General features: G+C 35.7%; 1 protein-coding gene and 1 pseudogene across 2 annotated transcripts in view; one reads left to right on the top strand and one right to left on the bottom strand.

Moving 5' to 3' along the window:
• The window catches only part of RNGTT (RNA guanylyltransferase and 5'-phosphatase), a 320,891-nt gene that overhangs the window by 132,418 nt on the left and 161,432 nt on the right, over positions 1-27,041 (top strand). For both annotated transcript variants that reach the window (XM_055330807.1, XM_055330806.1), the window contains one exon: positions 21,115-21,183. In XM_055330807.1, the coding sequence (XP_055186782.1) occupies positions 21,115-21,183 (69 nt within the window). The remainder of the gene's footprint in view (positions 1-21,114; positions 21,184-27,041) is intronic.
• Positions 15,230-15,498, bottom strand: LOC129513096 (ATP synthase subunit f, mitochondrial-like; annotated as a pseudogene).

The following is a 27,041-nucleotide window of genomic DNA, read 5'->3' as shown; positions in this document are numbered from 1 at the left end:
TAATCAGACAGGTAAACAGAATAGAGCAATGCACTGGATCCTGTGTGTATTTTGGTCTGTTAGAAATCTAGATTTCAAAAATTTAATAAACGAAGAACATATGTGTACAAAAAAATCAAGTACAATGAAAGTATAAAATGTAAGTGTAAAAATGAAAATTTAAAGGACTCCCCCCCCAAAAAAAAAGAAGCAATATAAACAGACAGGGGAACAGAACAGAACAATACTCTATATCCTGATTTTATTTTGTTTGCCTTGTTAGAAGGAACTATATCTCAAAGTTCTAAGGAAAGAAAAACATGTATTTACAAAAATAAAGTTAAATACATTGAAAGGGTAGGAAGTGACTCTAAAGATGAACATTAAAAATTACTTTAATAAAAAAAAAAACCCAAAAAAGCAAACATAATCATACAGCTGAAGAGAACAGAGCCATACACTAGATTCTGGATGTATTTTGGTCTGTTAGAAGAAACTGCATCCCAGAATTGTAAAGAAAGAAAAACTTATGTATATACAGAAATAAAATTAATGAAAAGATAGAATGTACTGTAAAAATGAAAATTAAAAAAGATCTTTTTTAAGAGAAAACTCATGATGCTTTTTTAAAAAATTTAATTTATTTATTCATGAGAGATACAGAGAGAGAGATAGAGGCAGAGACACAGGAGACTCCATGCAGGGAGGCTGACGTGGGACTTGATCCTGGATCCCTAGGATCACACCCTGGGCTGAAGGCCGCACTAAACCGCCAAGCCACCTGTGCTGCCCTTAAAAAAGATTTATTAAAAAGATGATAAAATAAGAAATTTGTTGAAAAAAGGAAAGAAAAAAATTAAAATGGAAAGACTAAATAATCGTGGGAAAAAAAACCCTCGATGAATTCTATACACTTTATTCCCCTAGTGCTGTTGTTATACCGTTCTCAGCAATGGGTAAGCTTGGTCTTGGCTGGATGCTCTTGCTGATCTCCTGGAGGAGGGGCCTGTTACATTCTCATGTGTCCTTGCCTTTGGGTGGAATTGCACCATCCTTGCCAGGGGGCCAGGCTAAGTATCTGCTCTGGATTGCTCTATGTGGCTTTTGTTTCCTTAAGGCTTCCCTTGCAGCTTTAGATGAATGAAAATCCTGACCTCCCAGTCTCCAGCCCAGGAGCTGAAAGGTGGCACCCTCCTTCCCACTCCTCAGTGACCCATCAGGGAAAAACAGGCAGTCCCTCCTGTCTCCCTTGTCTCCATCTGCACTCTGAGCTTACCCAACCTGTGACTGATTGTTTTTATTTCAGGCACGTGACCCCATTTGGAATCTCCAAGCTCTATAGACTCTTGCCAAGTGGGCTCCAGTGCAGCTAGGGGGTGGGTCTCACCTGTTCTGCCTTTTGTTGGTCCCCTGCGGTGGTTCTGGGTTTATGGCAACCCCAAGTTGAGAGCCACTGTCAGGCCTTCTGATTGCCGCCAGTTTCCCTGCTCTGATGCCTGGGAACTCTGTGGTGCTCAGGCACTCCCAGTCTTCTTGTGACCCTGAGGGTCCTGAGACTACATTGTCCCACCTAGGATTCCACCCCCACTTCTCCACCTGAGCACCTTTCAGGTGGGAAGTCTCTCACCAGGGCAGACTTCTAAAGTCTGGATATTGTGCTCTGATGCTATATTTTTCCTGCAGTCGGCTTAGGGAGGCTCCCTAACCCCTGGCATCTACCTTCCCATGTATTGCCTGGGATTCTCTGAACCTCCTACCTTGCAGAAGATGGTTGCTTTTCTATTTGTAGAGTTGTAACTATTTTCTTGGATCTCTGGTTGAGTTTGCAAGTGTTCAGAAGGATTTAATAACTATTTAGCTGAGTTCCTGGGATCAGAGGAAACTAAGGTCTCCTACTCTTGGTCTCTATGTTTTAGGACATTTTAAAGAAGGAGAATCTTTGAAAAGATGGCTCTCACAGTTTTACATTTTTGACTGAATTTTGTTAATACTGTATTTTTTAGAAAAGTATAACTTTAACATTTTCAGATTATGTTTATTGTTAGATAAAATGTTATCTTTAACTTTTATTTTCTGTGTATCTGTGTAACTTTAGTATTTTGCAATAATCTTGAGGGGGTAATTCAGCTATATTTTTAAATCTTTTCCCAATCTTGTGTCTCTATTTTTGTGAGTCTAACAAAGTTTCTCCTTTGTTTCTCTGTTTCTCAGAGTGTCCCTTGGCCTAGGGGAAAAACTGAACTTTCTAAATTTTGCCAATGATTAGAATTGGGAAATGCTTCTAAGGAAAAACTGTCTAATTCATCACTTTTGACCATTTTTCCTCTGTCCTTACTTAATATTGGCCTGTTTAGTGATTTCTTTGATAGCACTGTCTGCCATGTTACTTTATCTTGCCCAGAAGCAGATCATTGTAATTTTCATTTATTTTGACTAAACAACACTCAACAGAATGTTTTTAAATTTCGATTTTGTCAACTTTTTCCCATTTTTTTTCTATTTATTATTTTTTATTAGTTGTGATTTCTTTGTTCTTAGAGAATGTAGTCGGGAAAATTTTATCTCTAGGAATTAGGTGGCATTTTCTTTATGGCTTAATATATCATCAGTTTTTATAACATTCTATAAACTTTTTTTCTACTTGTTTTGTCAGAGCAAAGGAAGAATTAGTAAGTCTTTTAGTAGTGAAAGTTGGGGTAGGGGCAGAGAGAGAGAATCTTCAAGCAGACTCCCTGCTCAGCCCAGAGCCCACCCAATGCAGGGGTTATCTCATGACCCATAAGATCATGACCTGAGTTGAAACTAAGAGTCAGTTGCTTAACCAACTGAGTCATCCAGGCACCCCTTCTGTTTGTCTCCTAATATAGCTTTGCTTATGATTGATTGATTGATTGATTTTATTTATTTATTCATGAAAGACACACAGAGAGAAAGAGAGAGAGACAGAGACAGAGACACAGGCAGAGGGAGAAGCAGGCTCCATGCTGGGAGCCCGATACAGGACTCAATCCTAGGACTCCAGGATCACACCCTGAACCGAAGGCAGGTGCCAAACTGCTAAGCCACCCAGGGATCCCCACTATTTATTTTTTTTTAAATTTTGTTTCACATGTGTTTTTCTTCTGTATACTTTATTGTTTTTTCTTCGTTCTTTGGTATTATTGGAGAGCTTAAAATGTCCTATACTTTACACATCTTTTTTCACCATAGTTAATTTTGCTCTTTATATTTTAGTGTGCTTTTCAGAAATTTATTTAGAACGTGAAGCATATGCTTTCTAAAAATTAGCCAATTCTTTCTTCATATAGTGTTTTTAAGCAAACTTTTTTCATAGATATATTCTGAAATGTGTACATAAATCATAAATTTAAAGCTTCAACAGTTTTCACAAAGTGAACAATCACATGAAATGCACAAATGTAGAATACTGTCAGTATTCCAAAACCTTCCCTGTGTGCCCTCCTGGTCTCTCTCCTTCACTCTCTTCTCCCCAGAAATTATTACTGTCCTGGAATTAAATAGTATATGAGTTTTTTGTGTTTGGCTTCTTTCAGTTAATATTTGTACAGTTCATCTCTGTTGTTACATGTAGACATAGTTTGACCATTTTTATTGCAGTATACTCTGACTATATCATAATTTACTTACCCATTCTATTATTGATAGATATTTGGGTTGTTTCTAGTTTAGGGCTATTATCCATTCTATTATTGATTAATCAATCTATTGACTGATACTTGGATTATTTCTAGTCTAGGACTAGCCTAGTTCTACTAGAACTAGTAGTGTTGATGTGAACATTTTGGTGCACACACATATATTACTTTAAAAATATCGGGGACGCTTGGGTGGCTCAGTGGTTTCAGCGTCTGCCTTCAACTCAGGGTGTGATCCTGGAGTCCTGGGATCAGGTCCCACATTGGGCTCCCTGCGTCTCCCTCTGCCTGTGTCTCTGCCTCTCTCTTTTGTGTCTCTCATGAATAAATAAACAAAATCTTTTAAAAAACTATATATATATATCTCCAAAATAGTAAGGAAACAGGCCCAAATATGTGGCCACTTGAATTATGATAAATGTCACATTATAGAGCAGTGGGGAAAGAATGAGTCTGCTCAGTAAGTAGTGTTGCATCAGCTGGATCTCCCCTCACCTCCTCTATGTTGTTGACAAAATTTGGTCTATATGTTTCTTTTCTTTAAAAACAAAACTAAAAGGCTTTATTTTTTGAGAGTGGTTTTATGTTCACAGAAATTGAACTCAAGGTACAGAGATCTTAGAGACCCTCTCTCTCTCCCAGTATGCAGTTGCCCCATTACCATTTTACTTGAATATGGTACATTTGATATACTTGGTGAACCAATATTGATATTAATTAAAGTCTATATTTTACATTAGGGTTAGCTCCCTGTGTTATATAGTTCTATGGATTTGGCAAATGCAAAATGTCATGTATCTACCATTATAGGATTATACAGATTAATTTGTAAATTGTGCTCCCTGATTCATCCCTTTTGGCATCTCTTGAGCCTCTGGCACTCATGGATCTTTTTACTGTCTCTGTAATTTTACCCTTTCCAGAAGAATATCATATAGTTAAAATTATATAGTATATAACCCTTTCACATGATCTTCTTTTACTTAGCAATATGCATTTAAAGTTCCTCTGGTGCTTTTTATGGTTTGATAGCTCCCCACTCCCTCCGTCTGTCTTTCTTTCTTTCTTTCTTTCTTTCTTTCTTTCTTTCTTTCTTTCTTTCTCTTTTTCTTTTCTTTTTTTTCTCCTTCCTTCCTTCCTTCCTTCCTTCCTTCCTTCCTTCCTTCCTTCCTTCCTTCCTTCCTTCCTTATAGTTTATTTTTTATTTATATTTATTTATTTTTTAAAAAATATTTTATTTATTCATGAAAGACACACGGGGTGGGTTGGGGGGCAGAGGGAGAAGCAGGCAGGGAGCCCGACGTGGGACTCGATCCTGGGACTCCAGGATTGCACCCTGGGCCGAAGGCAGGCGCTTAACCGCTGAGCCACCCAGGGATTCCCCAATAGTTTATTTTTTAGAGCAATTTTAGGTTCACAATAAAATTGAGGAGAAAGTACAGAATATTCCCTACTCCCACACATGGACCATCTAACCCACTATCAATATCTTGCACCATAGTAGTACATTTGTTATGATTGATTAAACCTCTGTTGACATGTTATTACTCAAAATTATTTTTACTCAAAAATCCATAGTTTACATTAGGCTTCACTTCAGGTGCTGTACATTCTGTAGGTTTTGACAAATGTTAATGACACAGATCCCTATAGATTGAAGTATTATATAGTTTCACTGTTCTAAAAATCCTCAGTGCTTTGCCTGTTCATCATTGCTTCTTCTCTAACCCCTTCATCCACTGATCTTTTTATTGTCTTTTTAGTTTTGCCTTTTCCAGAATGTCAATGTGTAACCTTTTGAGATTGGCTTCTTTCACTTAGTAATATCCATTTAAGTTCTTTTCATGACTTGATAATTTAACACCGAATAGTATTCCATTGTCTGGATATATCAGTTTATCCATTCACCTACTAAAGTACATCTTGATTGCTCTCAGTTTTGGAAATTGTGACTACAACTGCTATAAGTATCCACATGTAGAATTTTGTGTGGGTGTAAAATTTCAGCCTTTGGGTAAATACCAAGGTGCACTGTTGTTGGATTATATGGTAAGAGTATGTTTAATTTTGTACAATACAGCCAAAAGAAAAGTTCTATCCATTCCTTTTCCTCATTCATAAGGGTTTTCATTTATTTCCTTATTTTTATCCTTTGCCTTTCTGTTTGCATATCCTTAGAATTTCTAGTCTTATTAACGTAGAAGCTTAGTGCACATATGTATCCACCTATACTGTTTACACATGTATGTACCCCATGAGAAGTAGAGAATGACTCATTAGGCTGAAGTAGATTGAGGCCTTTCTGGGAAAGAATCTGTAAGTACATGCATGAAAGAGAACTATTAAGAATTTTGACTTGGGCATAGGAGACTAATGACAATACAATTAATGAAAGCAATAATTCTTTAAGGTGCTAGGTAAAATTTCAGTGAACCATGTAATTGTTTTGGTGCATTAAATTGTTGATAGATGCGTAACTTTAAGTATAGAAAAAATATCACTGTAACAGAGGTAAAATATATTTTGCTATTTTGTTCATGAAGTATTTTATTTTCTACAGCGGTCTAGATATAAATCTTAGGTCCTATTTTTATTTCTATGCTACCTTAATACAAAGAATAAGGGAAATGTTGCATGCTTTTTATTTTGTGGAAAACAAAGTTTATTTCTTAAGGTCCCACTACCATTTTTTCTGTACTTTATTAGGCTATAGAACATGTTTAGTTTGCAGATAAATGCCATTTGGTATCCCAGTATGGGTTATCCTCATTCAAAGATATGCAGCGTCTCTTAAAGTTCTCATGTGTGGTAGCTAATTGGTTCACTATACCTGTTAACTGACAGGGGAACTACAGCATCATTCCATAGTCTGTAGCTTCTTGAACAGTCTCTTGACATAATGCCCAACAAGGAAAGTCATGATTTCCTACTGATCAGTATGACTTTGACAACAGTCCAAATTATGTCGACTAGAGGAATTCAGTGACAAAAACTTACTACAATGAGCTTAGTCCACCTGCATAGTCCCTGCAAGACTGCCCTCATTTCAAATGCCAGCTCCAAGTTTTGGCTCCCAGGCTCACCTTTGCTTCAGATTTGCTGGCTACAAATTCTGGGGTTCCCAGGGACTCCTTCAGGTTTGATAATTCAGTATAATGGCTCAGAGACTCAGAAAAGCACTGTACTTGTCATTATAGTTTTATAATAAAAGAACTGGGTAGCCCTGGTGGCTTAGCGGTTTAGCGCCACCTTCAGTCTGGGGCGTGATCCTGGAGACCAGGGATCGAGTCCCATGTCGGGCTGTTTCTCTCTTTCTGTCTCTCATGCATAAATAAATTCTTTTTTTTAATTTTTATTTATTTATGATAGTCCCACACAGAGAGAGAGAGGCAGAGACACAGGCAGAGGGAGAAGCAGGCTCCATGCACTGGGAGCCCGATGTGGGATTCGATCCCGGGTCTCCAGGATCGCGCCCTGGGCCAAAGGCAGGCGCCAAACCGCTGCGCCACCCAGGGATCCCCAAATAAATAAATTCTTAAAAAAAAAAAAAAGGAAGAAGAACTGCATGGGGCAAAATCTGGGAGGAACCCAAGTTTGAAGCTTCTGGTGGTCTCTTCCTAAGAAATCATGGACAGCATTACTTACTTCTGGCTAAGAGGCATTTGACAGTACCCAAAGAGTACTGCCAACCAGGGAACCTTTGGTGTACAAAGTTTATATTGTGATTCTGTCACATATTACCTGCATAGATGACCTTTAGTCTTCAGCTCAGAATTCTAAGAGGTCTGGGCTAATAGATTTAATCTCCAGTTCCTCTGGAGGGCAGAACTGATATGCTTATTCCAAAGTCTCCATTGTAAATCACCTTTTTAGAGTCTCTGGTGCCTAAACGCCCCAGGCAAACAAAGATATGCTTGTCAGGCAGGACATTCCAGGGGCCTAGAGATCATCCCCTGGTAGTGGAGGGCAAAGGCCAAACCTCTCTTGGTAAAGTTAACTCTTCAGTACATACCTATTCAAACAAAGGATGTATTGTTTGCAGCTTACCATGTAGCTCTTTGAAAGTCTTAAGTTAAAAAAAAAATATGATTTCCTCTTTTTGCTCAAATTACAAATATTTAACTTCTTTCTTTCTCAAATTTGTGCCCCTTTTGTTGGAACAATCAGACCAGCCACTTATGTAGTTTAATTTTATTTGTATTGCATCACATATGTGTTTATGGTAAAGTACCCATTCTGTTCTTGTATTCTTTCCAAAAGTGCTTATTTTTCTCCCAAACTAGTAGATCATACTTTTTTACCCACAAAGGAAATATTCACCTATACTATTTTATTTTATTTTATTATTTTATTTATTTATTTTTTTTCACCTATACTTTTTACCAGCTGTAATCTATATAAACATTCTGGAAAACATTTAGGAAAGGTTTCCCAGAAAAAAAAGTGCTTTAAAAACCATGCTGAAGGAGCTTGGACTATATAGGCAGTGAGGAGCACTCAAAGCTTTTTGGTTGTGGTTATGACATACAACAAATTGTTTTAGAAAGTCAGTTCTAGTGGAGGTAGAGTAGAAATAGTTTGAAAGAAAAAGTTAACCTATTAGCAACAAGGCCAGTTAGGACCCTATTAGTGTTATCCTTGCTCTTCATAATAAAAGTAATAAGGGATGGTTTATGAGAAAGTTACTATGAGAGATGATTTCATCTTTTAAAAAATTCTTGCCCCTTTCATAATCTGTACATATATTAATAACTTAAACTTCTTAATAATTTTTTTTAAATGTTTTTATATTACACAGTTTCTTGGGATAATTCCATGTGTTTTCTATTTAACTATATCCATTGGCTTGCATTTATTTATTTATTAAATTTTTATTAAAAAATTTATTTTGAGAGACAGTGAGTAAACATGCCTTCAGGATTGGGAAGGGGCAGGGGAAGAGGGAAAATAGTATCTTAAGTGGGCTCCACACTGGGGTGCAGATCGCAGGACTTGGGGCTTGATCGCTGGACTCTGAGATCAAGAACTAAGCTGAAATCAAGAGTCGAGTGCTTAACTGACTGAACTACCCAGGCACCCCTATTTATTTTTTAGAAAGAGAGCGCAGTGCTTGAGCACGTGTTGGGGCAGGGGGAGGGGCAGAGGGAGAGGGAGAGAGAGCATCTTCAGCAGTCTCCGTGGCCAGCATGGGCTGATGTGGGGCTCAATCTCACCACACTGAGATCATTACCTGAGCCAAAAATCAAGAGTTGGATGCTCAACCAGTTGAGCCACCCTGGTACTCCTGGCTTCTTATTATTGGTCTCAAAACTGTGCTGTTCATTTTATTTAGTAAACCTTTGTTGAAGTGAGAGCATACTCCTCCAGAGTACTGTGATAGATGCTGAAGATACAATGATATGTGTGTGATTTTATTGACCTGTAAAAGCCCACAGTTCAATTTGGTAGACAAAGAGGAAAATCCTGTGGTAGAAGGAAGCACAGGGTGCTCTGACAGAATGTTGAAGGAGCACATAACCTCAAATAGAGATTAGGAGAAGATTTCTGTGTACATGACCTGCTAGCATAGAAAAGCAGTTAAGAACATGGGCTCTGGACCAGAATGATTTTGGATTCTTGGTTTCTTGCTGTGTGACTTTGGGCAAGTTCTAAACTTCACCTTTAAAATGGGAATCAGGACACATCTTTGTGGTTCAGTCAATTAAGCAACTGATTCTTGATTTTGGTTCAGGTCATGATCTCAAAGTCATGAGATCAAGCCCTGTGATGGGCTCCACACAAAGCATGGAATCTGCTTGTGATTCTCTCCCCCTCCTCTTGCCGCTCCCTACTGCTTGTGTGTGTGCCTGAGTGTTGTCATGTGCACTCTCTAAATAAAAAAGTAAAATCTTTAAAAAAGAATAAAATGAGGATAATAATAGTCCCTAGTTCGTAATATTGTTATGAGACTAGAATGCCTTGATATATGTAAAGTACTTAGAAAAGTGCCTGCGGTATAGTTTTTAGATGTTTTACCTCTTCTTTCTCATGTTTTGTTTTGTGTTGTTTTTTGTTTTCATGGATACATGATTAGCACTCAGTAAACATTTGGATACAACTAGATGAAATTATAATTACTTTTCTGTTTTCTTAGAAGTCTTTAAACAGCTCTCCTAAATGCACTTTACTGTAAAAGGATTGTTTTTGTGTATTTAGATCCATCTTAACCACAAGTCATAAACTGGTAGGCTCCCGAAAGTGTAAGCTCTTCTATTACTTAAGAAACACTGAGTTTGCTTGAGGATGAGGATGTGCTCCCCAGCTCATCATAATTCTTATCAACTAGTCCCTGTTTTCTTACACCGAGTCCTGTTCAGCTTCATGGTCTGGCCTCCAGGTATTTGAGTTTGGGACCTCCACACTAGACCCTGACACTAGCTCTTCCAGGGTAAAAACCTATTGATCTGTTTTAAATTTCAAACACTTGATAGAATGGCTGTGAGTTATTGACATCAAATGAATGTTTCTTGAATAAATGAATAATGCCTCAATTATGAGATGAAAAAGAAGTCTGGCATAAAGAACTTTAATTGTTCCATGAAGGTGAGTTGACTTTCATTTTATAGAATTATGAGGGAATTTTGGTAAAAGTAAGACTGACAAGATACCAAAAATAATAAAGAACCTATATTTCCTAGAGAAATTTTGTTAATAGATTTTCTAACTTGTCATGTGGCACTTACCAGATTTATACTAAGGTTGATTTTAATTGTAGTAGTATGGGTTGAAAGAGCCATTTGAAGCTATTTATATTTTGATTAGCTAATGATATAGTTGTTGAATCATCATTGGTAAATAATGGAAATCAAATCATTGTTTTCAAAAGGAGATAATAATTTTGCCTTTTTGGTGAGCTAGATGGATGAGTTTTGTAGAATGATTATGTACTGATTAGAAAAATATTTAGGGTACAGAAGCATTGAATAATCTTAACCTAAACCAGAAGTTAGACTTTAGGAATGAAAAAGAATGAAGAGTAGTATCCAGGTGAGTGGAGATTTCCATTTTGGGGGGATTGGTAAAATAAAGCCGTGAATTTTAGGGGATTTATGAAAGCACAATTAAATAAGCAGATATAAGTTACTGTATTGAATATTCTCAAATGGTTGGGGCTGTGTGGGGCTATCTGCTCAGAAAATGTTTTATGTGAGTAGAATAGTCCAGAACAGAAAGATGGAGATTATTCTTTTCTTGTTTAAGTATTCCCTTGGTGTATTTTTCTTTACTTTAATGAATAGATGTTGCCAATTGCATTCCCAAATACACCGGATTCATTTTCTTCTTCATTGTGGTCTTAAGTTATCATTTTACTTACTGCTAAGAGGTTCCTTTCTGTGCTTTATAACTTTGCAGTTTCTGTATTGTTTTTTATGTTTCTAATTTCAAGCCCTTTTGCATTATTTTTCTTTGCTTATACATTTATAACAATTTGGTTTCCAATTACTTCTGATTCATAGACGCATAAAATACCAATTCAAAGTCCATCATCTGGTGTGTTACCTTTTTGCCATTTCCACCAATTTTTGGTCAATAGAAAGTTACATGTAGTTACATGTCTCCTCTAGGATGTTTCAGATGGTATTCCAGTGATGGGATTATGTTTTTATAAGTAAAACTTGATGACACACTGTAATGTTTCATTAATAATTTTTTGGGGGCAGCCTGGGTGGCTCAGCGGTTTAGCGCCGCCTTCAGCCCACGGTGTGATCCTGGAGACCTGGGATCGAGTTCCACATCGGGCTTCCTGCATGGAGCCTGCTTCTCCCTCTGCCTGTGTATCTGCTTCTCTCTTCTCTCTCTCTCTCTCTCTCTCTCTCTCCGTCTTTCATGAATAAATAAATAAAATCTTAAAAAAATATTTGGTATATTATGTCTACTATTTTACCTTTTATTCATCTAATTTAATCTGGTGGAAGATAAAAAAATTAATTCACTATATGTTCCGCTTTAAAGCTTCCAGGGCTTTGGAGTTAAAATTTTGTATTTAAAAGTGAGATAGCTTTTAAGAATTTGTTAGAAGTGTTTTAGAAACAACTTCGGTAATTTAAGTTGAACTATCTTTCTGTAGAAAGATTGACAGGTAATGGCTAGTTCTATCACTGCATTTAATGCTTTTGCTAATGACTTGAAATTAAGGTATTATTTAGGCATATTGGCCTATGCTTATATTATCATTGGGTCCCCAGTTTGTTTAATGCTAGCTAGACTGCTAGCATTAGTAGGCAGTCAGGAAATAGCTACCTAATAAACACTGATGGAAATTTTATTTTTATTGAAGTGTTATCCAATAAATTCTCTCAGAAAAACTTAGATTAGCACTTCTTACATAAAAATACCAGTGCAGGGATGCCTGGGTAACTCATTGGTTGAATGTCTGCCTTCTGCTCAGGTTGTGATCCTGGGGTCCTGGGATCGAGTCCTGCATCAGTCTCCCCAGGGGGAGCCTACTTCTCCCTCTGCCTATGTCTCTCTCTCTGTCTCTCATGAATAAATAAATAATCTTTTTTTTTTAAGAATACCAGTGCAGCTCATAAATAAGTTATACTTAAAATATGGAAGAGTTAAAAACCAAAGAAGCTTAAAATTATAGGACGTTCTATCTTGGAATGTAATATCAGAGATAAGAGAATACCAAAATGAGTTTTTAGAATACCTATTATTTAAGTTATTAGAATAACCTAACTTTTCAAGCCATGCTATTTTAACAGTGTATATTGAAACTCTTTTTGGCTCCTTGGTTAACTATTCCTTCCTTGGAGACACTGCCTGACTTAAATTCTCTCAGACTGCCCGTCACTCTTGTTGAATACAGCTTCCCTGTGTTTGGTTTGATCTGTTTATTACAATGGGTTTTCCATTTCTTTGCAATTTTTAACTCAGTGACTTTCTTCTGATTTAGTCACTTTCACTTTGGCAACTTATTTCTGGCTACTATTCCTACTTTAAAGTTTTAAGTGCAGACATATTCCTTTCTAACCACAACTTACATCTCTTAAAAACTTGTGAGACATTTCATCAACTTCTCTGCCTTCTAGTGAATTGAGATTGTGCCCTCCTCTTCAACTATATCTGGGGCTTATTAGCTTTAGGGGCGCATGGTTCTCTTTCACTGGGCTTATCATCTCAGCCAAGGTGGCTCTTTTTTTCCCCTGAACTTTCTACATTCTCTAGAGTTCTTAGTTTCTTAAGGTAGAGTTGACATCATTGATTTGTGACTTCTTTTTTTTTTTTTTTCTGATTAGTCATCTAGTACAATAAATTTTCCCAAGTGTACTTTAGCCACATCCCTCAAATCTCAGTTACTGTTTTATCATCTTCCTTCCATTTGAAATATTTAAGTTTTCTCTTTTAATTTCTTCTTTTATTCATGGGTTATTTACAAGTGTGTTGTTAAGTTTCCAAACATTGAGGGGCTTTCTCAGATACCTTTTTCTTGATACTTAATTTAATTCATTGTGATCAGAGAACATACTTGGTGTGACTTTGATTTATAAATGTGCTCTATGTACTTGGAAAAAAAGTAGTTTTTCCTGTTGTTGGATAGAATGTCATGTAAATGTCAGCTAGGTCAGGTTGTTTCAGTGTTGCTATAGTGTTCCATATACTTACTCATTTTCTGACTGGTGTTCTTTAAGTGTTGCTGTGTAAACTGGGGAGACCTTGGACCCTGGGGCCTCAACCCAGCCAGACAAAGGGAATTGCTGAAGATTCTTGATCTTGTAACAAGAATTAATTCAAGTTCAGATGTGCAGCACAGCAGATAAGTAACATATACAGGAAAGTTTATTAAGTGAAAAGTAGAGATGAGAGCCCATGAGCTCGAATAAGAGAGAGTGGGAGAGAGAGAGAGAGTCAGAGACAGAGACAGAAGCAGAGACAGAGTTGCATGTCCTGGGGTTTGAGTTTCTACCTTTTATTGACAGTTGTTAACCAGGGAGTAGAATATTACTTGGGATGAGGATTTCTTGGGAGCAGGTTTTGGGCTTTTTCTTCCTTATGTAGTCATCCACAAAAGGCCTCCAAGTTTCTGGCCTCCTATGTCAGCCATCTTGGGTTTGCTTCATGTGGCTTTGTTTTGGATGGTGCCAGGACTGGCCTCTGACTTTCCCAAGAGCTGACCATGACTTCCTTTTTGCCAATGTCCAGGTATCCTGTTAGAACCTAACTAACTGCCTACTCTGACATATGTGTTTTCAAGACATCTTTATCTCTACTGAATGTTTTTTTCTACTTGTCGAATCATTTATTCAGAAAAGAGTTAAATAATCCATGTATAATTGAGGAGTTTTGCCTTATTTTTATTATCTACTCTGTTAATTAAAAAATGCATTTTGAATTATTATTATTATTTTTGGTGAGGTGCATATACACTTAAGATTGTTATAGGTCCTTTTTATCTCTGGTAATATTTCTTGTTCTTGTCTTCTTTGTCAAATATTAATATAGGCTAGCCACTTCAGCTTTCTTTTCATTAGTGTTAGGATTTAATATCTTTTCTCTCATTGTACGTTTATCTTTCTGTCTGTCCATCCATCCAGCTTTATTGAGGCATAATTAACCTATAACATTGTGTGAGTTTAATCTATCCTTCTGCTTTCAGTCTTTATATACAAAGTGGGTTTATTGTAGACAGCCTATAGTTAGTTGGTTCTGATTATTTTTTTCCTGACAATTTCTACATGGGGTGCTTGTACCATTTAAATTTAATGTAATTATTACTGTGGCTTGGTGTGGATCTACCATCTTGCTACTTTGTATTTGCCTATGTGTTCCTATTTTCATTTTTCCCTCTTACTGTCGTTTGGATTACTTGAGAATGTTTTCATTTCTTTATAGCTCCACTTTAGGCCCATTAGGTATACATCGTTGTTTTATATTTTAGGAGTTAGCCTAAGATTTATAATATATCTCTTTAGCCTTTCACTGTTTATCTTTAAATAATATTGTATCACTTTATAGTTGGGGTAAAAAACATACAACAGTATCATTCCATTTCCTGTCATATATTTTGCTTCCAAAAGCATGTTATAAACTACACAGTACATTTTAATATATTTGCTTTAATTAGTTATTTTTTAAAGAAATGAACAAATATTCTATTTTTCAACCATTTCTTTTTTCTTTTTAACAGTCTTTTATTGGATGTTAATTCTCATATAGGATATGAAAGGATTTATTCTATTGTTCAACCATTTCTTTCCTTTCCCTTTCCCTTTCCTTTCCTTTCCTTTCCTTTCCTTTCCTTTCCTTTCCTTTCCTTTCCTTTCCTTTCCTTTCCCTATCCTTCCCTTCCCTTCCCTTCCCTTCCCTTCCCTTCCCTTCCCTTCCCTTCCCTTTCCCTTTCCCTTTCCCTTTCCCTTTCCCTTTCCCTTTCCCTTTCCCTTTCCCTTTCCCTTTCCCTTTCCCTTTCTTTTCTTTCTTTCTTTTCTTCTTTTCTTTTTTTAACCAGTCATCTTTTATTGGATGTTAATTCTCTATTAGGATATGAAAAGATTCAGGTGCCAGGGAAAAGTCATGGTCAGGAATGCAGAATGTGCCTCCACACTGGGCCTTCTTCAGTGGTACTTTTGTAGCCGCTCATGTTTAAGTTCCTGGTAGCAACGACGGTAGTTGAAAAGCCCATAGTTGCCAGCACCATAGAAATCTCAGTGATGCCCCCTTTTCTTATATTGACGTCCTTGTTGTTGTAGTACCAGTAGTAACCTCTGTAAAGTGCTCCAGCAGTGCCTGTAGGGGAGAAATTCTGCATTAGTATCCAGCTTGGCAGCTCTCCTAGTTTGTCATCCATGAACTTCATCTCCTTCACTGGTACATATGACTCCATCTAGGAGTCATGGGTGTCTGTTTTATCTAGTTTTCAGCCATTTCTGAAGCTCTTCAGAAATTTTTTGTTTAGATACAGGTTTTTGTTGTTTGTTTATATCATATTTCTTCTACTAGAAGACTTTTAAAATCTTTTGTAGGATAGCCTGGTGGAAATTCATTTTATCAGATTTTGTCTGTTGGAAAAAAAATTACTTTGCCCCCATTTTTTAATTTTTAATTTTAATTTTTTGTATATTTTTTTATTGGAGTTTGATTTGCCAACATATGGCATAACACCCAGTGCTCATCCCATCAAGAGCCCCCCTCAGTGCCTGTCACCCAGTCATCCCAACCCCCCGCCCACCTCCCTTTCCACCACTCCTTGTTCGTTTCCCAGAGTTAGGTGTCTCTCGTTCTGTCATCCTCACTGATATTTTCACTCATTTTCTCTCCTTTCCCCTTTATTCCCTTTCACTATTTTTTATATTCCCCAAATGAATGAGACCATATAATGTTTGTCCTTCTCCCATTGACTTACTTCACTTAGCATAGTACCTTCAGTTCCATCCATGTTGAAGCAAATGGTGGGTATTTGTCGTTTCTAATGGCTGAGTAATATTCCATTGTATATATAGACCACATTTTCTTTATTCATTCATCTTTCTCAGTGGACACTGAAGCTCCTTCTACAGTTTGGCTATTGTGGACATTGCTGCATAAACATCGGGGTGTAGGTGTCCTGCCGTTTCACTGCATCTGTATCTTTGGGGTAAATCCCCAGCAGTGCAATTGCTGGTCATAGGGCAGTTCTATTTTTAACTCTTTGAGGAACCTTTTTTTATATTTTATATTTCTACTTGTCTCATTTTTATAGTTTTCATCTCTTTGTGCTGAAATTCCACATTTGTTCATACATGTTTTTCACCTTTTCCTTTAAAATATTAAGATTATTTTATTTTATTTATTTATTTTTTAAAGATTTTATTTATTCATGAGAGACACAGAGAGATAGAGAGGCAGAGACATAGGCAGAGGGAGAAGCGTGCAGGGAGCTTGACGTGGGACTCGATCCCAGGTCTCCAGGATCCTGCCCTGGGCTGAAGGCAGCGCTAAACTGCTGAGCCACCCAGGCTGCCCTGTTAAGGTTATTTTAAAGTATTTTATAATTTTAAAACATTAGCCATATCTGAGTCTTGTTCTTTTGACAGTCTTACCTGTTCAATGTATATCATTTTTTTTCTTGCTTTGTGTATATGTGATAATTTTTTTTATTGGGTGCTAGATTTTTTTTTTTTGAACAGTAGAGACTGAGGTAAATGTATTTGTGCTTAGTAAATGGGTATACTTCTTTTTCAGTTTGTTAATAGATCTCATTTGAAGTGGGGAAATTAGTGGTTGAATCAGTCTGTTTCTTTCTGAGATGGGTTTGTGTTGCTATATAATTGTCTTTCATACTCCAGAGACTTCACATCCCCTCAGCACATGACTGCTATTCATGGGCTTATTGAGAGTGTGGAGCAAAGAACAGTTTCTACCAAAAGAAACTGTTCATCTTTTGTATTGAATCAATACAAATCAATACAAAAGGTGAATTCTCCCAAAGGTGGATCAATTTATATGTCTCTCTCCTTTTGGAGGGGGTTGGGATTCAGTTCATCCTGTTGCCTAGAGACCTTAGCTTTCTAATAGCCTTATCAAAAATTATGATTTTATAGATTATCTGCTTTTTTATAATTATCATATTAGAAGCAACATTCTCTTGCCACTTTTTATAGTAAGTGAAAGTGGAACTTTCCCTTAAAACAGACTTTTAAAGATAACTTTAAAGGAGGGGCACATGGTGGCTTAATTGGTTAAATGTCTGCCTTTGGCTCAGGTCATGATCCCAGAGTTCTGGGATTGAACCCCACTGTGTGGGCTTTCTGGTCAGTGGGGAGCCTGTTTCTCCCCCTCCCTCTACTGCCCTTCTCCCACCATCGCTTATGCTCTCTTTCTTTCTCTCTCTGTCTCAAATAATTATATAAAATCTTGTTTTTTTAAAAAGGATAACTTTAAAGGGGCTAAACACTTAGAAGATTATGAACATAGACATATAGAATGAATGAAGGGGAAAAACCTTCCTAATGTTATTCAATTGGTACTTTTAACTTGGGATAAGATTTATTGTGAAAGTTGCATGTATAATTTGAATTATATTGTTATTCAGGAGACAAGAGTGACAATAACAAAAATAGGTTAAATGTCTTAAATTTTGGCTATAATGATAAAGATAGTGATATATGAAGATGACGAGAAATTTGGATATATTGTCTTTCAAGAGTTGTGAAGGGGAAAGAGCAGTATTTTTAATTTAACATACTTTATATGATTTAATTTAACATACTTTATATGATTTCAAATATGAACACGTAACTCTATTAGTGATAAATTATACAATATTCATACAATATATAGATTTGATCTCTATTTCTAAAAAATCTTTTCTTCCCCTTCAAGAATTTTACCTACCTTTGTATATACCTTTTTTATATAGTAGTACATGGTACAATGCATTTAAAGTCTATAAACATTGAAGTGCCTGGGTGACTCAGTTGAGTATCTTACTCTTGTTTTTGGCCCAGGTCATTATCTCAGGGTTGTGAGAGCAAATCCCACTTCGGGCTCTGTGTTTAGTACAGTCTGCTTGTCTGTGCCTCTCACTCCTGCTCCCACATTTGCTTACATGCATTCTCTTTTCCAAATAATAAATACGTACATACATACATACATATATACAATCTAATGAAGAAAATAAAATATGTAAACCTTGAATGATGATTGGAGGACCTATATATATAGGATGTTGCAAAAATCTTTGGGACATTTATTTCAGAGTTAAAGCAGATTTTCTTTGCTTTTTTTCTCATTTTTAATTGAAATCTATTTTTTTTTTTTTAGCTGTCTGGCTTGAAGCTCATTACTGAATCTCTAATAGCCTCAGTTTCTTTTTCTGGCAAGTTAAATAATAATAACTCAGAAATACAAATCTTGTGAAGAATTATGTATTTTGAATGATATATTTTAAGAACCAAACACAACAACACTTTTTTATAGGTCCTATAGGATGTGATAGGTACTAATGTAAATGTTAAAAAAGAAAGATTGTCTGGAGTAATCAACAAGGAGTAAAATAAGACTAAAAACAAAAACTGTTTCTTGTTTTGTCTCAACAGGTTTTTAGTTCATAAAAAGTAAAATAAAAAATGAAGTTATTTTCATTTCTGCAACAAGTAACATCATGTTATTTAGAGTCTTACCAACTCTATACTGTTACTTTATACATACTTTGTATAAAGGGAGGAGCCATTATATAAATTTGAGACTTCTGATCTAAGAATGGAAAAGCTATATATACTTGCCATAGATGATGTACCTACAATTAAAGGAGAACAAATTCCTTTAACCTTTAAAAAGTTTTTTAGGGGCACCTGGCTGCCTCAGCTGGTAGGGCATGTGACTCTTGGTCTTGGGATCATAATTTTGAAACCCAGGTTGGGTGCGGAGCCTACTTGGAAAAAAAACAACAAACAACTTTTTTTTTTTAATGGTGATGTGGCATTGGTTTTCGTTGTATTATTTCTTAGTAGAATTTGTGCTATGAATTTAGCAGGTTACCTTTTCTTACATGATAGGATATAAGAAGTATTAAAGTTGTACTTTTTCTATCTTGCTTGAGCCTTTACCCATCATTAGTTTGTAAATATTTGAAAAAGGTTGAAATAGAACATGAAAGTCTAATTAGATATGCTTCTCAGTATGAGTACAAGTTTCAAATATTTTTCCTCTAGGATGAATATATCACATACATGATCCAAAGTCTTTAATTTAACATTGCCTTCCAAATTTCCAGCAAGAATGTAAGCTGATATTTTGACTCTTTGATACTTAGGGTTTATTTTTCCTCTCTTAAAAGAAATTTATAAGAAATCAGTGTTTTTAATTCATATGGAATTTTTATTCTGGAAAATTGCCTTCTTAATTGGTTAGGTCATTTATACTGAGTGCATTGGAGACAAACATAGGAATCTCGGAACTCTTGAAATTTTTGCCTGTTTGGCCAGACTCTGGATAATGTGACTAAGATTCCCAGTTTGCCAACTCCCTAAGAAGTCTTAATATTGTAATAAAAGGAAAAGGCAGAACCAAAAAGAGAACTTCAAGAGCATTGTAGTTTTTTTAAAAAAAACTGTGTTAAAATATACATAAAATTACCTTTTTAACCATTGTTAAGCATACAGTTCAGTGCCATTAAGGACATTCACATTGTTGTGCAACCATCACCATTATCCATCTCCAGATTTTTCTCATCATTCCAAATGAAACTCTGTACCTATTAAACACTAACTCCTTATTCTCCCCTGACTCCCCCTGCCCGGGCTCCCTAATTTTCTGTCCCTATGAATTTGACTAAGGAGCTTTATAGTTTTAAGGGAATTTAGATATTTAAATCAGAGTGGTCTTAAAGTCGTTGCAAACTAAGATTGCTCTTGTTTTTCTTTCTGAACTGCCCTCAGTTTAGACAAATTACAAATTTTGAAGAATGAAGTGGCAGAGAAGATGAAGCCACAGTTTGGGATGAGACTCACAGATTTGTTGCATGTGAAATAAACTTGAAATTTTGGTTATTGCTTTTGGAATACAAATCTCCCTGTAGATGAAGTGGTTTTAAGAGGTTGTGACTGTGATAAAAGAGATGTCTCCTGCGGCATATCCAAAATTTTGGATATGGAATATTTGAATCCCGTACCTATCTGGACTGTGCTGTAAATTGGTCAGACTCTGGCTCTCTGAAATACGGAAATCAATGTTTAGGGCTTCTGTTAGTGATAACACATATTCAGTTCTTCAGAATAATAGAAATCTGTGAAAGAAACATTTAAAACTCTTTGCTCAGAACTAATGAGAGAGCTTTGGGACTATGTCTACTCTTTAGTAGATAATGACATTGAAAAAACTCATTTGTATTTTATACTGTATATCCCTTGTAATGCATTTCTCTGCTTGAAAAAATACAAAAAAGACAACAAAACAAAAAGTAGGACAAAATTTTTTTTAAAAAATCTGGTGGGTTTGGGGAAGACACAGATGATATGTTTTTGGACTGTGATCCCATGTCTGAGCTTGCTTGTGGTTACAGATTCTCAGGGGATATCTCCTCTGCCCCCAGCCTCCATCTACCCCTTGCAGGTTCTCTGCTATTTCCTTTTTTTGTGCATGTTTTATGTTTTATTCCCTGTACTAATTACTTCTCAGAATTTCTATTTTCACTTTGATTTTGGCCTCTGTCTTCCTTCCTTTTGTGCTGCCTCAGCAATGCATTTAAAAATGTTTTTAATATTTTATCCATCATTTTGGTTGTTTTAGTTACGACTGTTTTTCAAGATATCTAGCCTGCCATGGAGTGACAGTCTTTATCCGTTAAAAAAAAAATCTTGCAATATGTTAATCTAGATCCCTCTGTGTCATCTGTCTCCCCCATTTTGTATTTCAGTTCTTAAAGCTTATGTATTAAGAACTTTTTGTAAAGCTTGCAAAAAATTAAAATACTCTTTAAGTGTTTATTGTATTTCTGAAAATGTGTGTATTTATTTTATAGTTACTTGAAGGAAATTTTGCCAAAGAAGTCAGCCATGAAATGGATGGACTTATTTTTCAGCCTGTTGGAGTAAGTTCGTGTGTGTGTGTGTGCGCATGCAGTGTGTGCATTTGTAGTATGTATATAAATATATGTCTACACATGCATGTATTTGTATATATAAAGTACATTTTCTTGAGGTATATTTACTTAGGATTGATTACTGCTACAATTACTGCCTATCCTTAAATAATTTATTACAAGATATTTCACTTATATTCAATATATAATGATAAAATGAACAGTTATTTGCTTTTCACTAAGCTTATGAAATAAACATTGATCATTAATTTTCAAGGAAATTAGTCTTTTGATACAATTAGTTTTTTAAATAATTTTTGCAAAATGTTAATTTGTTTCCTTACTAGAAGTCTACTGATAACATTACTTAAATGCTTATTTCTTTCTGTACCCCAATTACCCTTAAATATTAATATTTCTAAAATTTGTTATGGATGAGTGAAATTCAAAGAATCTGTAATACTTGAAGAAAATATAATTCTTTGAATAATACATGTCAGATTTCTGAAACTCATTGAAGAACTTGCAGTAACTGAATGGTCATCATATATTGGGCGTAAGTTCCATTTTTGCTTGATAGTGTGGTTTCTTAGCTTTAGCACCAGTGACATTTTTTTGCCACATAATTCTTTGCTTTGGGGAGCTGTCCTGTGTATTTTAGGGGGTTTAGCAGTATCCTTAGTCCATACTTACTAGGTGCCGGTGTTACTTCTTCCCTCAGTCCCATCTCTACAGGTATGACAACCAAAAATATATACGTTCACTGCCTGCTTTCCCGTGGAGAACAAAATTGCCCTCATTTAACACCTTGTGCTCCATAGAGCACTGTTTCTCAAAATGTGGCCTGTGGACAAGGAAATTAGCACCACCCAGAAAGTTGTTATAAAAGCAGCTCACCCTAGACACTACGGATTAGAAACTCCTGGAATGGAGTCCAGCAATTTGTGTTTTCACAAGCTCTCCACTGACTCTGATGCATGTTCAAGTATGAAAACCACTGCTCTGCAGGAAAGAGTTGTACTATACCTCATGCAGTTCATGTACTACACCTCAGCATGTGCTGCAGTATGCCTCATACACTGCATTTTTCTTTCAGTAACTCTATCCTTAGAAATTAGGGTATGGGCTAACTAGGAAGTTGTATAGAGAGACATCAAACTGGGTACCTGGAGAAAGGGAAGGAAACTAATATTTTTGAAGATTGTGTATTAAATACTATATTATCTATATTTTACATGTATAGTAGAACTTTAATATACAAGTTTAGATATAATGTGATATGTGATTGGCTTCTATCTTCCTTCCAGCCCCCTTTGCCAAACAGGTAGGGAAAGGCTATTCTGTGGTCGAGGGAAAGGTGATGGAGGAGAGTTAAAGGCTGGGGACAAATTGTAGAAAATGCTATCTTAAGAAGATGGAAGTTAGATCTTTGAATTCCAGTATTTTCTAGGCCTTATCTCCCTAGATTGAAATGAAGTTTAAAGATAGAAGTAATTGCAGTAAATTTTACTGTGTTCAACTCATAGTTCACATCCATGTGTATATGAGGTTTCAAGTATATGTAAGAGAAATAACTTGACATGTGAGCCTGTGGCATGTCTAGAAAAGTCAGCTGATGTATTAGTCTGTTCTCACTCAAATAACCAGACTTGTTAGTACAGTGATTTTGTAATTGATAACTAGTAAGGCAAGTCTTTGTTCTTTGCCAGGATTTTCTTAAACATGTGTGGACATTCGGTTTAATATATAAATTTCAGAAGTAGCTTGTCAGGTTACCGAAAAATTCTTGTTAGTAGCTCAATTAGAATTGCTTTGAATTTAATTTGGAAAAAGTTGATGTTTTTACACTATGAAATCTCAGTGAATAAGGTTTAGCTCATCTCAGTGAATAAGGTTTAGCTCTTTTCAGGTCTTTTTCTGTTCTCTAATTCAGTGTTAAGTTTTTAATTGTCGTTTAATTTCTAGATATTTATTATTTCCCATTTTTAGAGTAAATGGTGTCTTTATTTGGTACTTCTAATGTACTGCCACATTGTTGACTTATTTTGTTGATTCAGTAATCTTGTTGAGTGTTCTTAGTTCTAATAATTGTCTAATTTTACATATTGCCCAGAACCTCTAGTACTGGCTTAAACATTGACTTTATTGGGTGGAGGAGAGGGTTACATTCTTACCTTATTCTCAACTACAAAGGAAATGTGGCTAAATTTTCTCCGTTAAGGATGTTTTTGGTATATTTCTCTTAGAGAATCTTTATCATGCTAAGAAATTTTTGTTTCTATTCAGATTTTTTTTTTTCCAATCATAAATAGGTTTTGGGAGTTAACAAGTGTTTTCTTTGTATCTATTGATTGAGATTGCCATGTCATTTTCCTTTTCATGACGTAAATTATAGTGATTTTCTCCTGTTGATCCATCCTTACATTCTGACATAAATGCTACTTAATTATGACATATATACTTTTTTTGACATATATAATTTTTAATATACCTTTGGATCTGAGTGTAATAGTTTTTTGAGGATTTATGCTATCGTATTTCTTATCGTTTCCCCCCTTTTTTTTGTATATTCAAAATAAAGAAGGTAATATTAGGGGAAAAATATTGTAAGTTCCAAGTAACACATAATAACATATGCATATGTTTTTAAAAGTCAAAATATCCAATATCATGGCTTCTACTGAAAAATAGAAAAATCTCTTCTCATACTTTTCCCCGCATTCAACATGCCACTCCTAGGAGGTAATTATTTTCTGTTGTTTTTGCTGTGTGTTTTTTCTCTTTTTCCTCTATTTCTACAGAATCTGTTTATGCTGCTCTTCCTTGGTTTTCTGTTTTATACATGATCTGCCTACTCTCTGCTGTTGAAGAACAGGATTGAGTTCTTTCACTCCTCCAACATCACCCCTTCTCCTTCTGTCATCCCATTATAATTATATCACATTTTTGGTCAAATGAATATTCAGTATTTGTATTTCTGTGGTAACATAAATATTGTTCACATCTGAGTCAAGTTGTATAATATTATATTTTCATAGAAAACTTTTTTCCTCTAAAGTTAGGAAATGCCTTATATTTTCATTTATTATGATTATCACTACTTCTTCCCTTAAACTCTTTAAAGGAACTATTTAATTTTTTTTCAATACAGTCAAATTTATCAGGTGATATATCCAGTTTGAGTTTTACTTGAAGGCATTCCTTTTGGAGCCTTTCTTTTTAAACATTTTATGTATGTATGTTTGTATGTATGTATGTATGTATGTATGTATGTATGTATGTATGGGAGACACAGGGAGAGGGAGAAGCAGGCTCCATGCAGGGAGCCCGACATGGGACTTGATCCCAGGTCTCCAGGATCATGCCCTGGGCCAAAGGTGGTGCTAAACCGCTGAGCCACCTGGGCTGCCCAGAGCCTTTCATTCCATAGTCCTGCTGCCTTGCTTTCTCTCCTTGAGACTTCTCTTCACTGTCTCCACCCATCCTGGGAGTTCCCAGCTTGCAGAACAAAATTAAGTTTATATTTCCTTATTATTCAAATGGAATAGCTTGACCGCTTCTCTCCTGTGAAGAAATGAGTCACAGTGTAGTGTAGTACTGTAAGCATCCCTTTTTACTTCCTAGGGTTTTCCTCTTTACAGTTATGTCCTGAGATTTTTAAACTTATCCCATCTTAGTCACCTTGATTCTAGCTACCAGATTCTAGAAAGGGGGAATTCTGATGAGTTCTTAGATTGACCCTATCCTTTTGTGCATTTGCTGCCATCATTTCTTTGTTGATGTTGTTGAGGATGGGTATTTCTAAGTTACTCTTGTTAACCTGATGGTAGTCTTTTAGGGTATAAAGAAGATGGAAAAGTAGTTTCTAGATTTCTTCTAGGTCACCTTAGGCATGAGCACTTAATCTCTTTTAATTCTTTGGGCAGCACACACATACACCTGCACATCACATACTGTTCCTTTGTCATTACTGTTAGACTGCCTTGGTCAAAGTGATTTCTAGCCTCATATACACCTTTGTCTAGAAGTAAATCTTTCCTGTAACAGCTTAGGCCGTGGTCACAGATCTGTATCTTCCCTTCCCGTTCCCTGACATGGAGATTCTCAGATTCTTTGACGCCAACTGATCTCATTTGAGGCTACCAGACGAAGAGAGATGTTATATTGTGACTGAAAAAGAAACAACAGTTGGAGGCTTGATGAGATCTTGGGTTCCTGTTCATATTCCATCTTGTCCCTGCTCTCCATTTCTTAAGACTTATGGGGAGAGGTTTGCTTTTATGAAACCAAGAAAAATTTTGTTTTCCTCTTTTCTTAAACAGTTGTTATTACTTGCTAAGAATCTTTATAATTAAGATAGATGACTTAAATGATTATTCTCAAAGCAAGAAAGAGCTCCAAGATAACCTTGCTGTTTCTTATACTAGGTAAAGAAGTAGCTACCACCTCACAAGGTAAATATTGATTATGTTTTTGTCTCATAAATACTGTGGGTTTCTCTAAGGTTATTAGTACTTTCCTTTCTTATTTATCTTTACTTGTCCAATGTCTAGGATAGTGTTTGTCCCAATATGTCTTAGAAAATGTTCATCAAAGAAATGAAAATATATCATTAGATTTTCCTCTTGCCTTTCAGATTTGACTGGTTTTATATTTTACCAATATAGGAAAAAATGTTTTCTTCAGGTTTTTATCTAAATTGTAGTTACCTGATAAACAGTGTAAAATTAGTTTTAAGTGTAGAGTTTAGTGATTCATCACTTACATACAACAGCCAGTGCTCATCACAAGTGCCCTCCATAATCCCTATTACCTATTCACCCCAACTCCTGCCCACCTCCCTTCCAATAACCCTCAGTTTGTTCTCTATAATTAAGTCTATTTTCTGGTTCCCTCCTCCCCTTTCTCTCTTTCTCTTTTTTTTTTTTTACCCCCTGTGTTCATCTGTTTTGTTTCTTAAATTCCACATGAGTGGGATCATATGGTATTTGTCTTACTCTGACTTATTTTGCCTAGCATAATACACTCTAGCTCCACCCAGGTCATTGCAAATGGCAAGATTTTATTCCTTTTTATGGCTGAGCAATACACTATTATATATATATATATATATATATATATATATATATATATATATATACACACACACACACACACACACACTATATATATATATAGTGTATAGATATACTATTATCCATTCATCAGTTGATGGACATTTGGCTGTTTCCGTAATTTGGCTATTGTTGATAATACTGCTATAAACTTTGGGCAGGGTGCATGCATCCCTTTGAATAAGTATTTTTGTATCCTTTGGGTAAACAACTAGTAGTGCAATTGCTGGGTTGTTGGGTGTCTCTATTTTTAACTTTTTGAGGAACCTCCGTACTATTTTCCAGAGTGGCTGCACTAGTTTGCATTCCGACCAACAGTGTAAGAGATTTACCATTCTCTGCATACTTGCCAACACCTTTTGTTTCTTATGTTGTTAATTTTAGCTATTCTGACAGGTGTGAAGTGATAACTCATCATTGTTTTGATTTGTATTTTCCTGGAAAGTAGTAATGTCGAGCAACATTTCATGTATCTGTTAGTCATCTGTATGTTTTTGGAAAAATGTCTAGTTATGTCTTCTGCCCATTTTTTAACTGGACTATTTTTTGAGTGTTAAGTTTGATAAATTCTTTTTTATTTTTTTAGTTTGATGAATTCTTTATAGATTTTGGATACTTGCTGTTTATCTGATAGGTCGTTTGCAAATATCTTCTTCCATTCCAAAGGTTGCCTTTTAGTTTTGTTGATTGTTTCCTTTGCTGTGCAGAAGCTTTTTATCTTGATGAAAACTCAGTAGTTTATTTTTGCTTTAG

The sequence above is a fragment of the Nyctereutes procyonoides genome, unplaced genomic scaffold (assembly GCF_905146905.1).
Source record: "Nyctereutes procyonoides isolate TBG_1078 unplaced genomic scaffold, NYPRO_anot_genome, whole genome shotgun sequence".
Taxonomy (NCBI): domain Eukaryota; kingdom Metazoa; phylum Chordata; class Mammalia; order Carnivora; family Canidae; genus Nyctereutes; species Nyctereutes procyonoides.
Note: the sequence above shows the minus strand (reverse complement) of the source record. Positions and strands in the feature narration are given on the sequence as shown.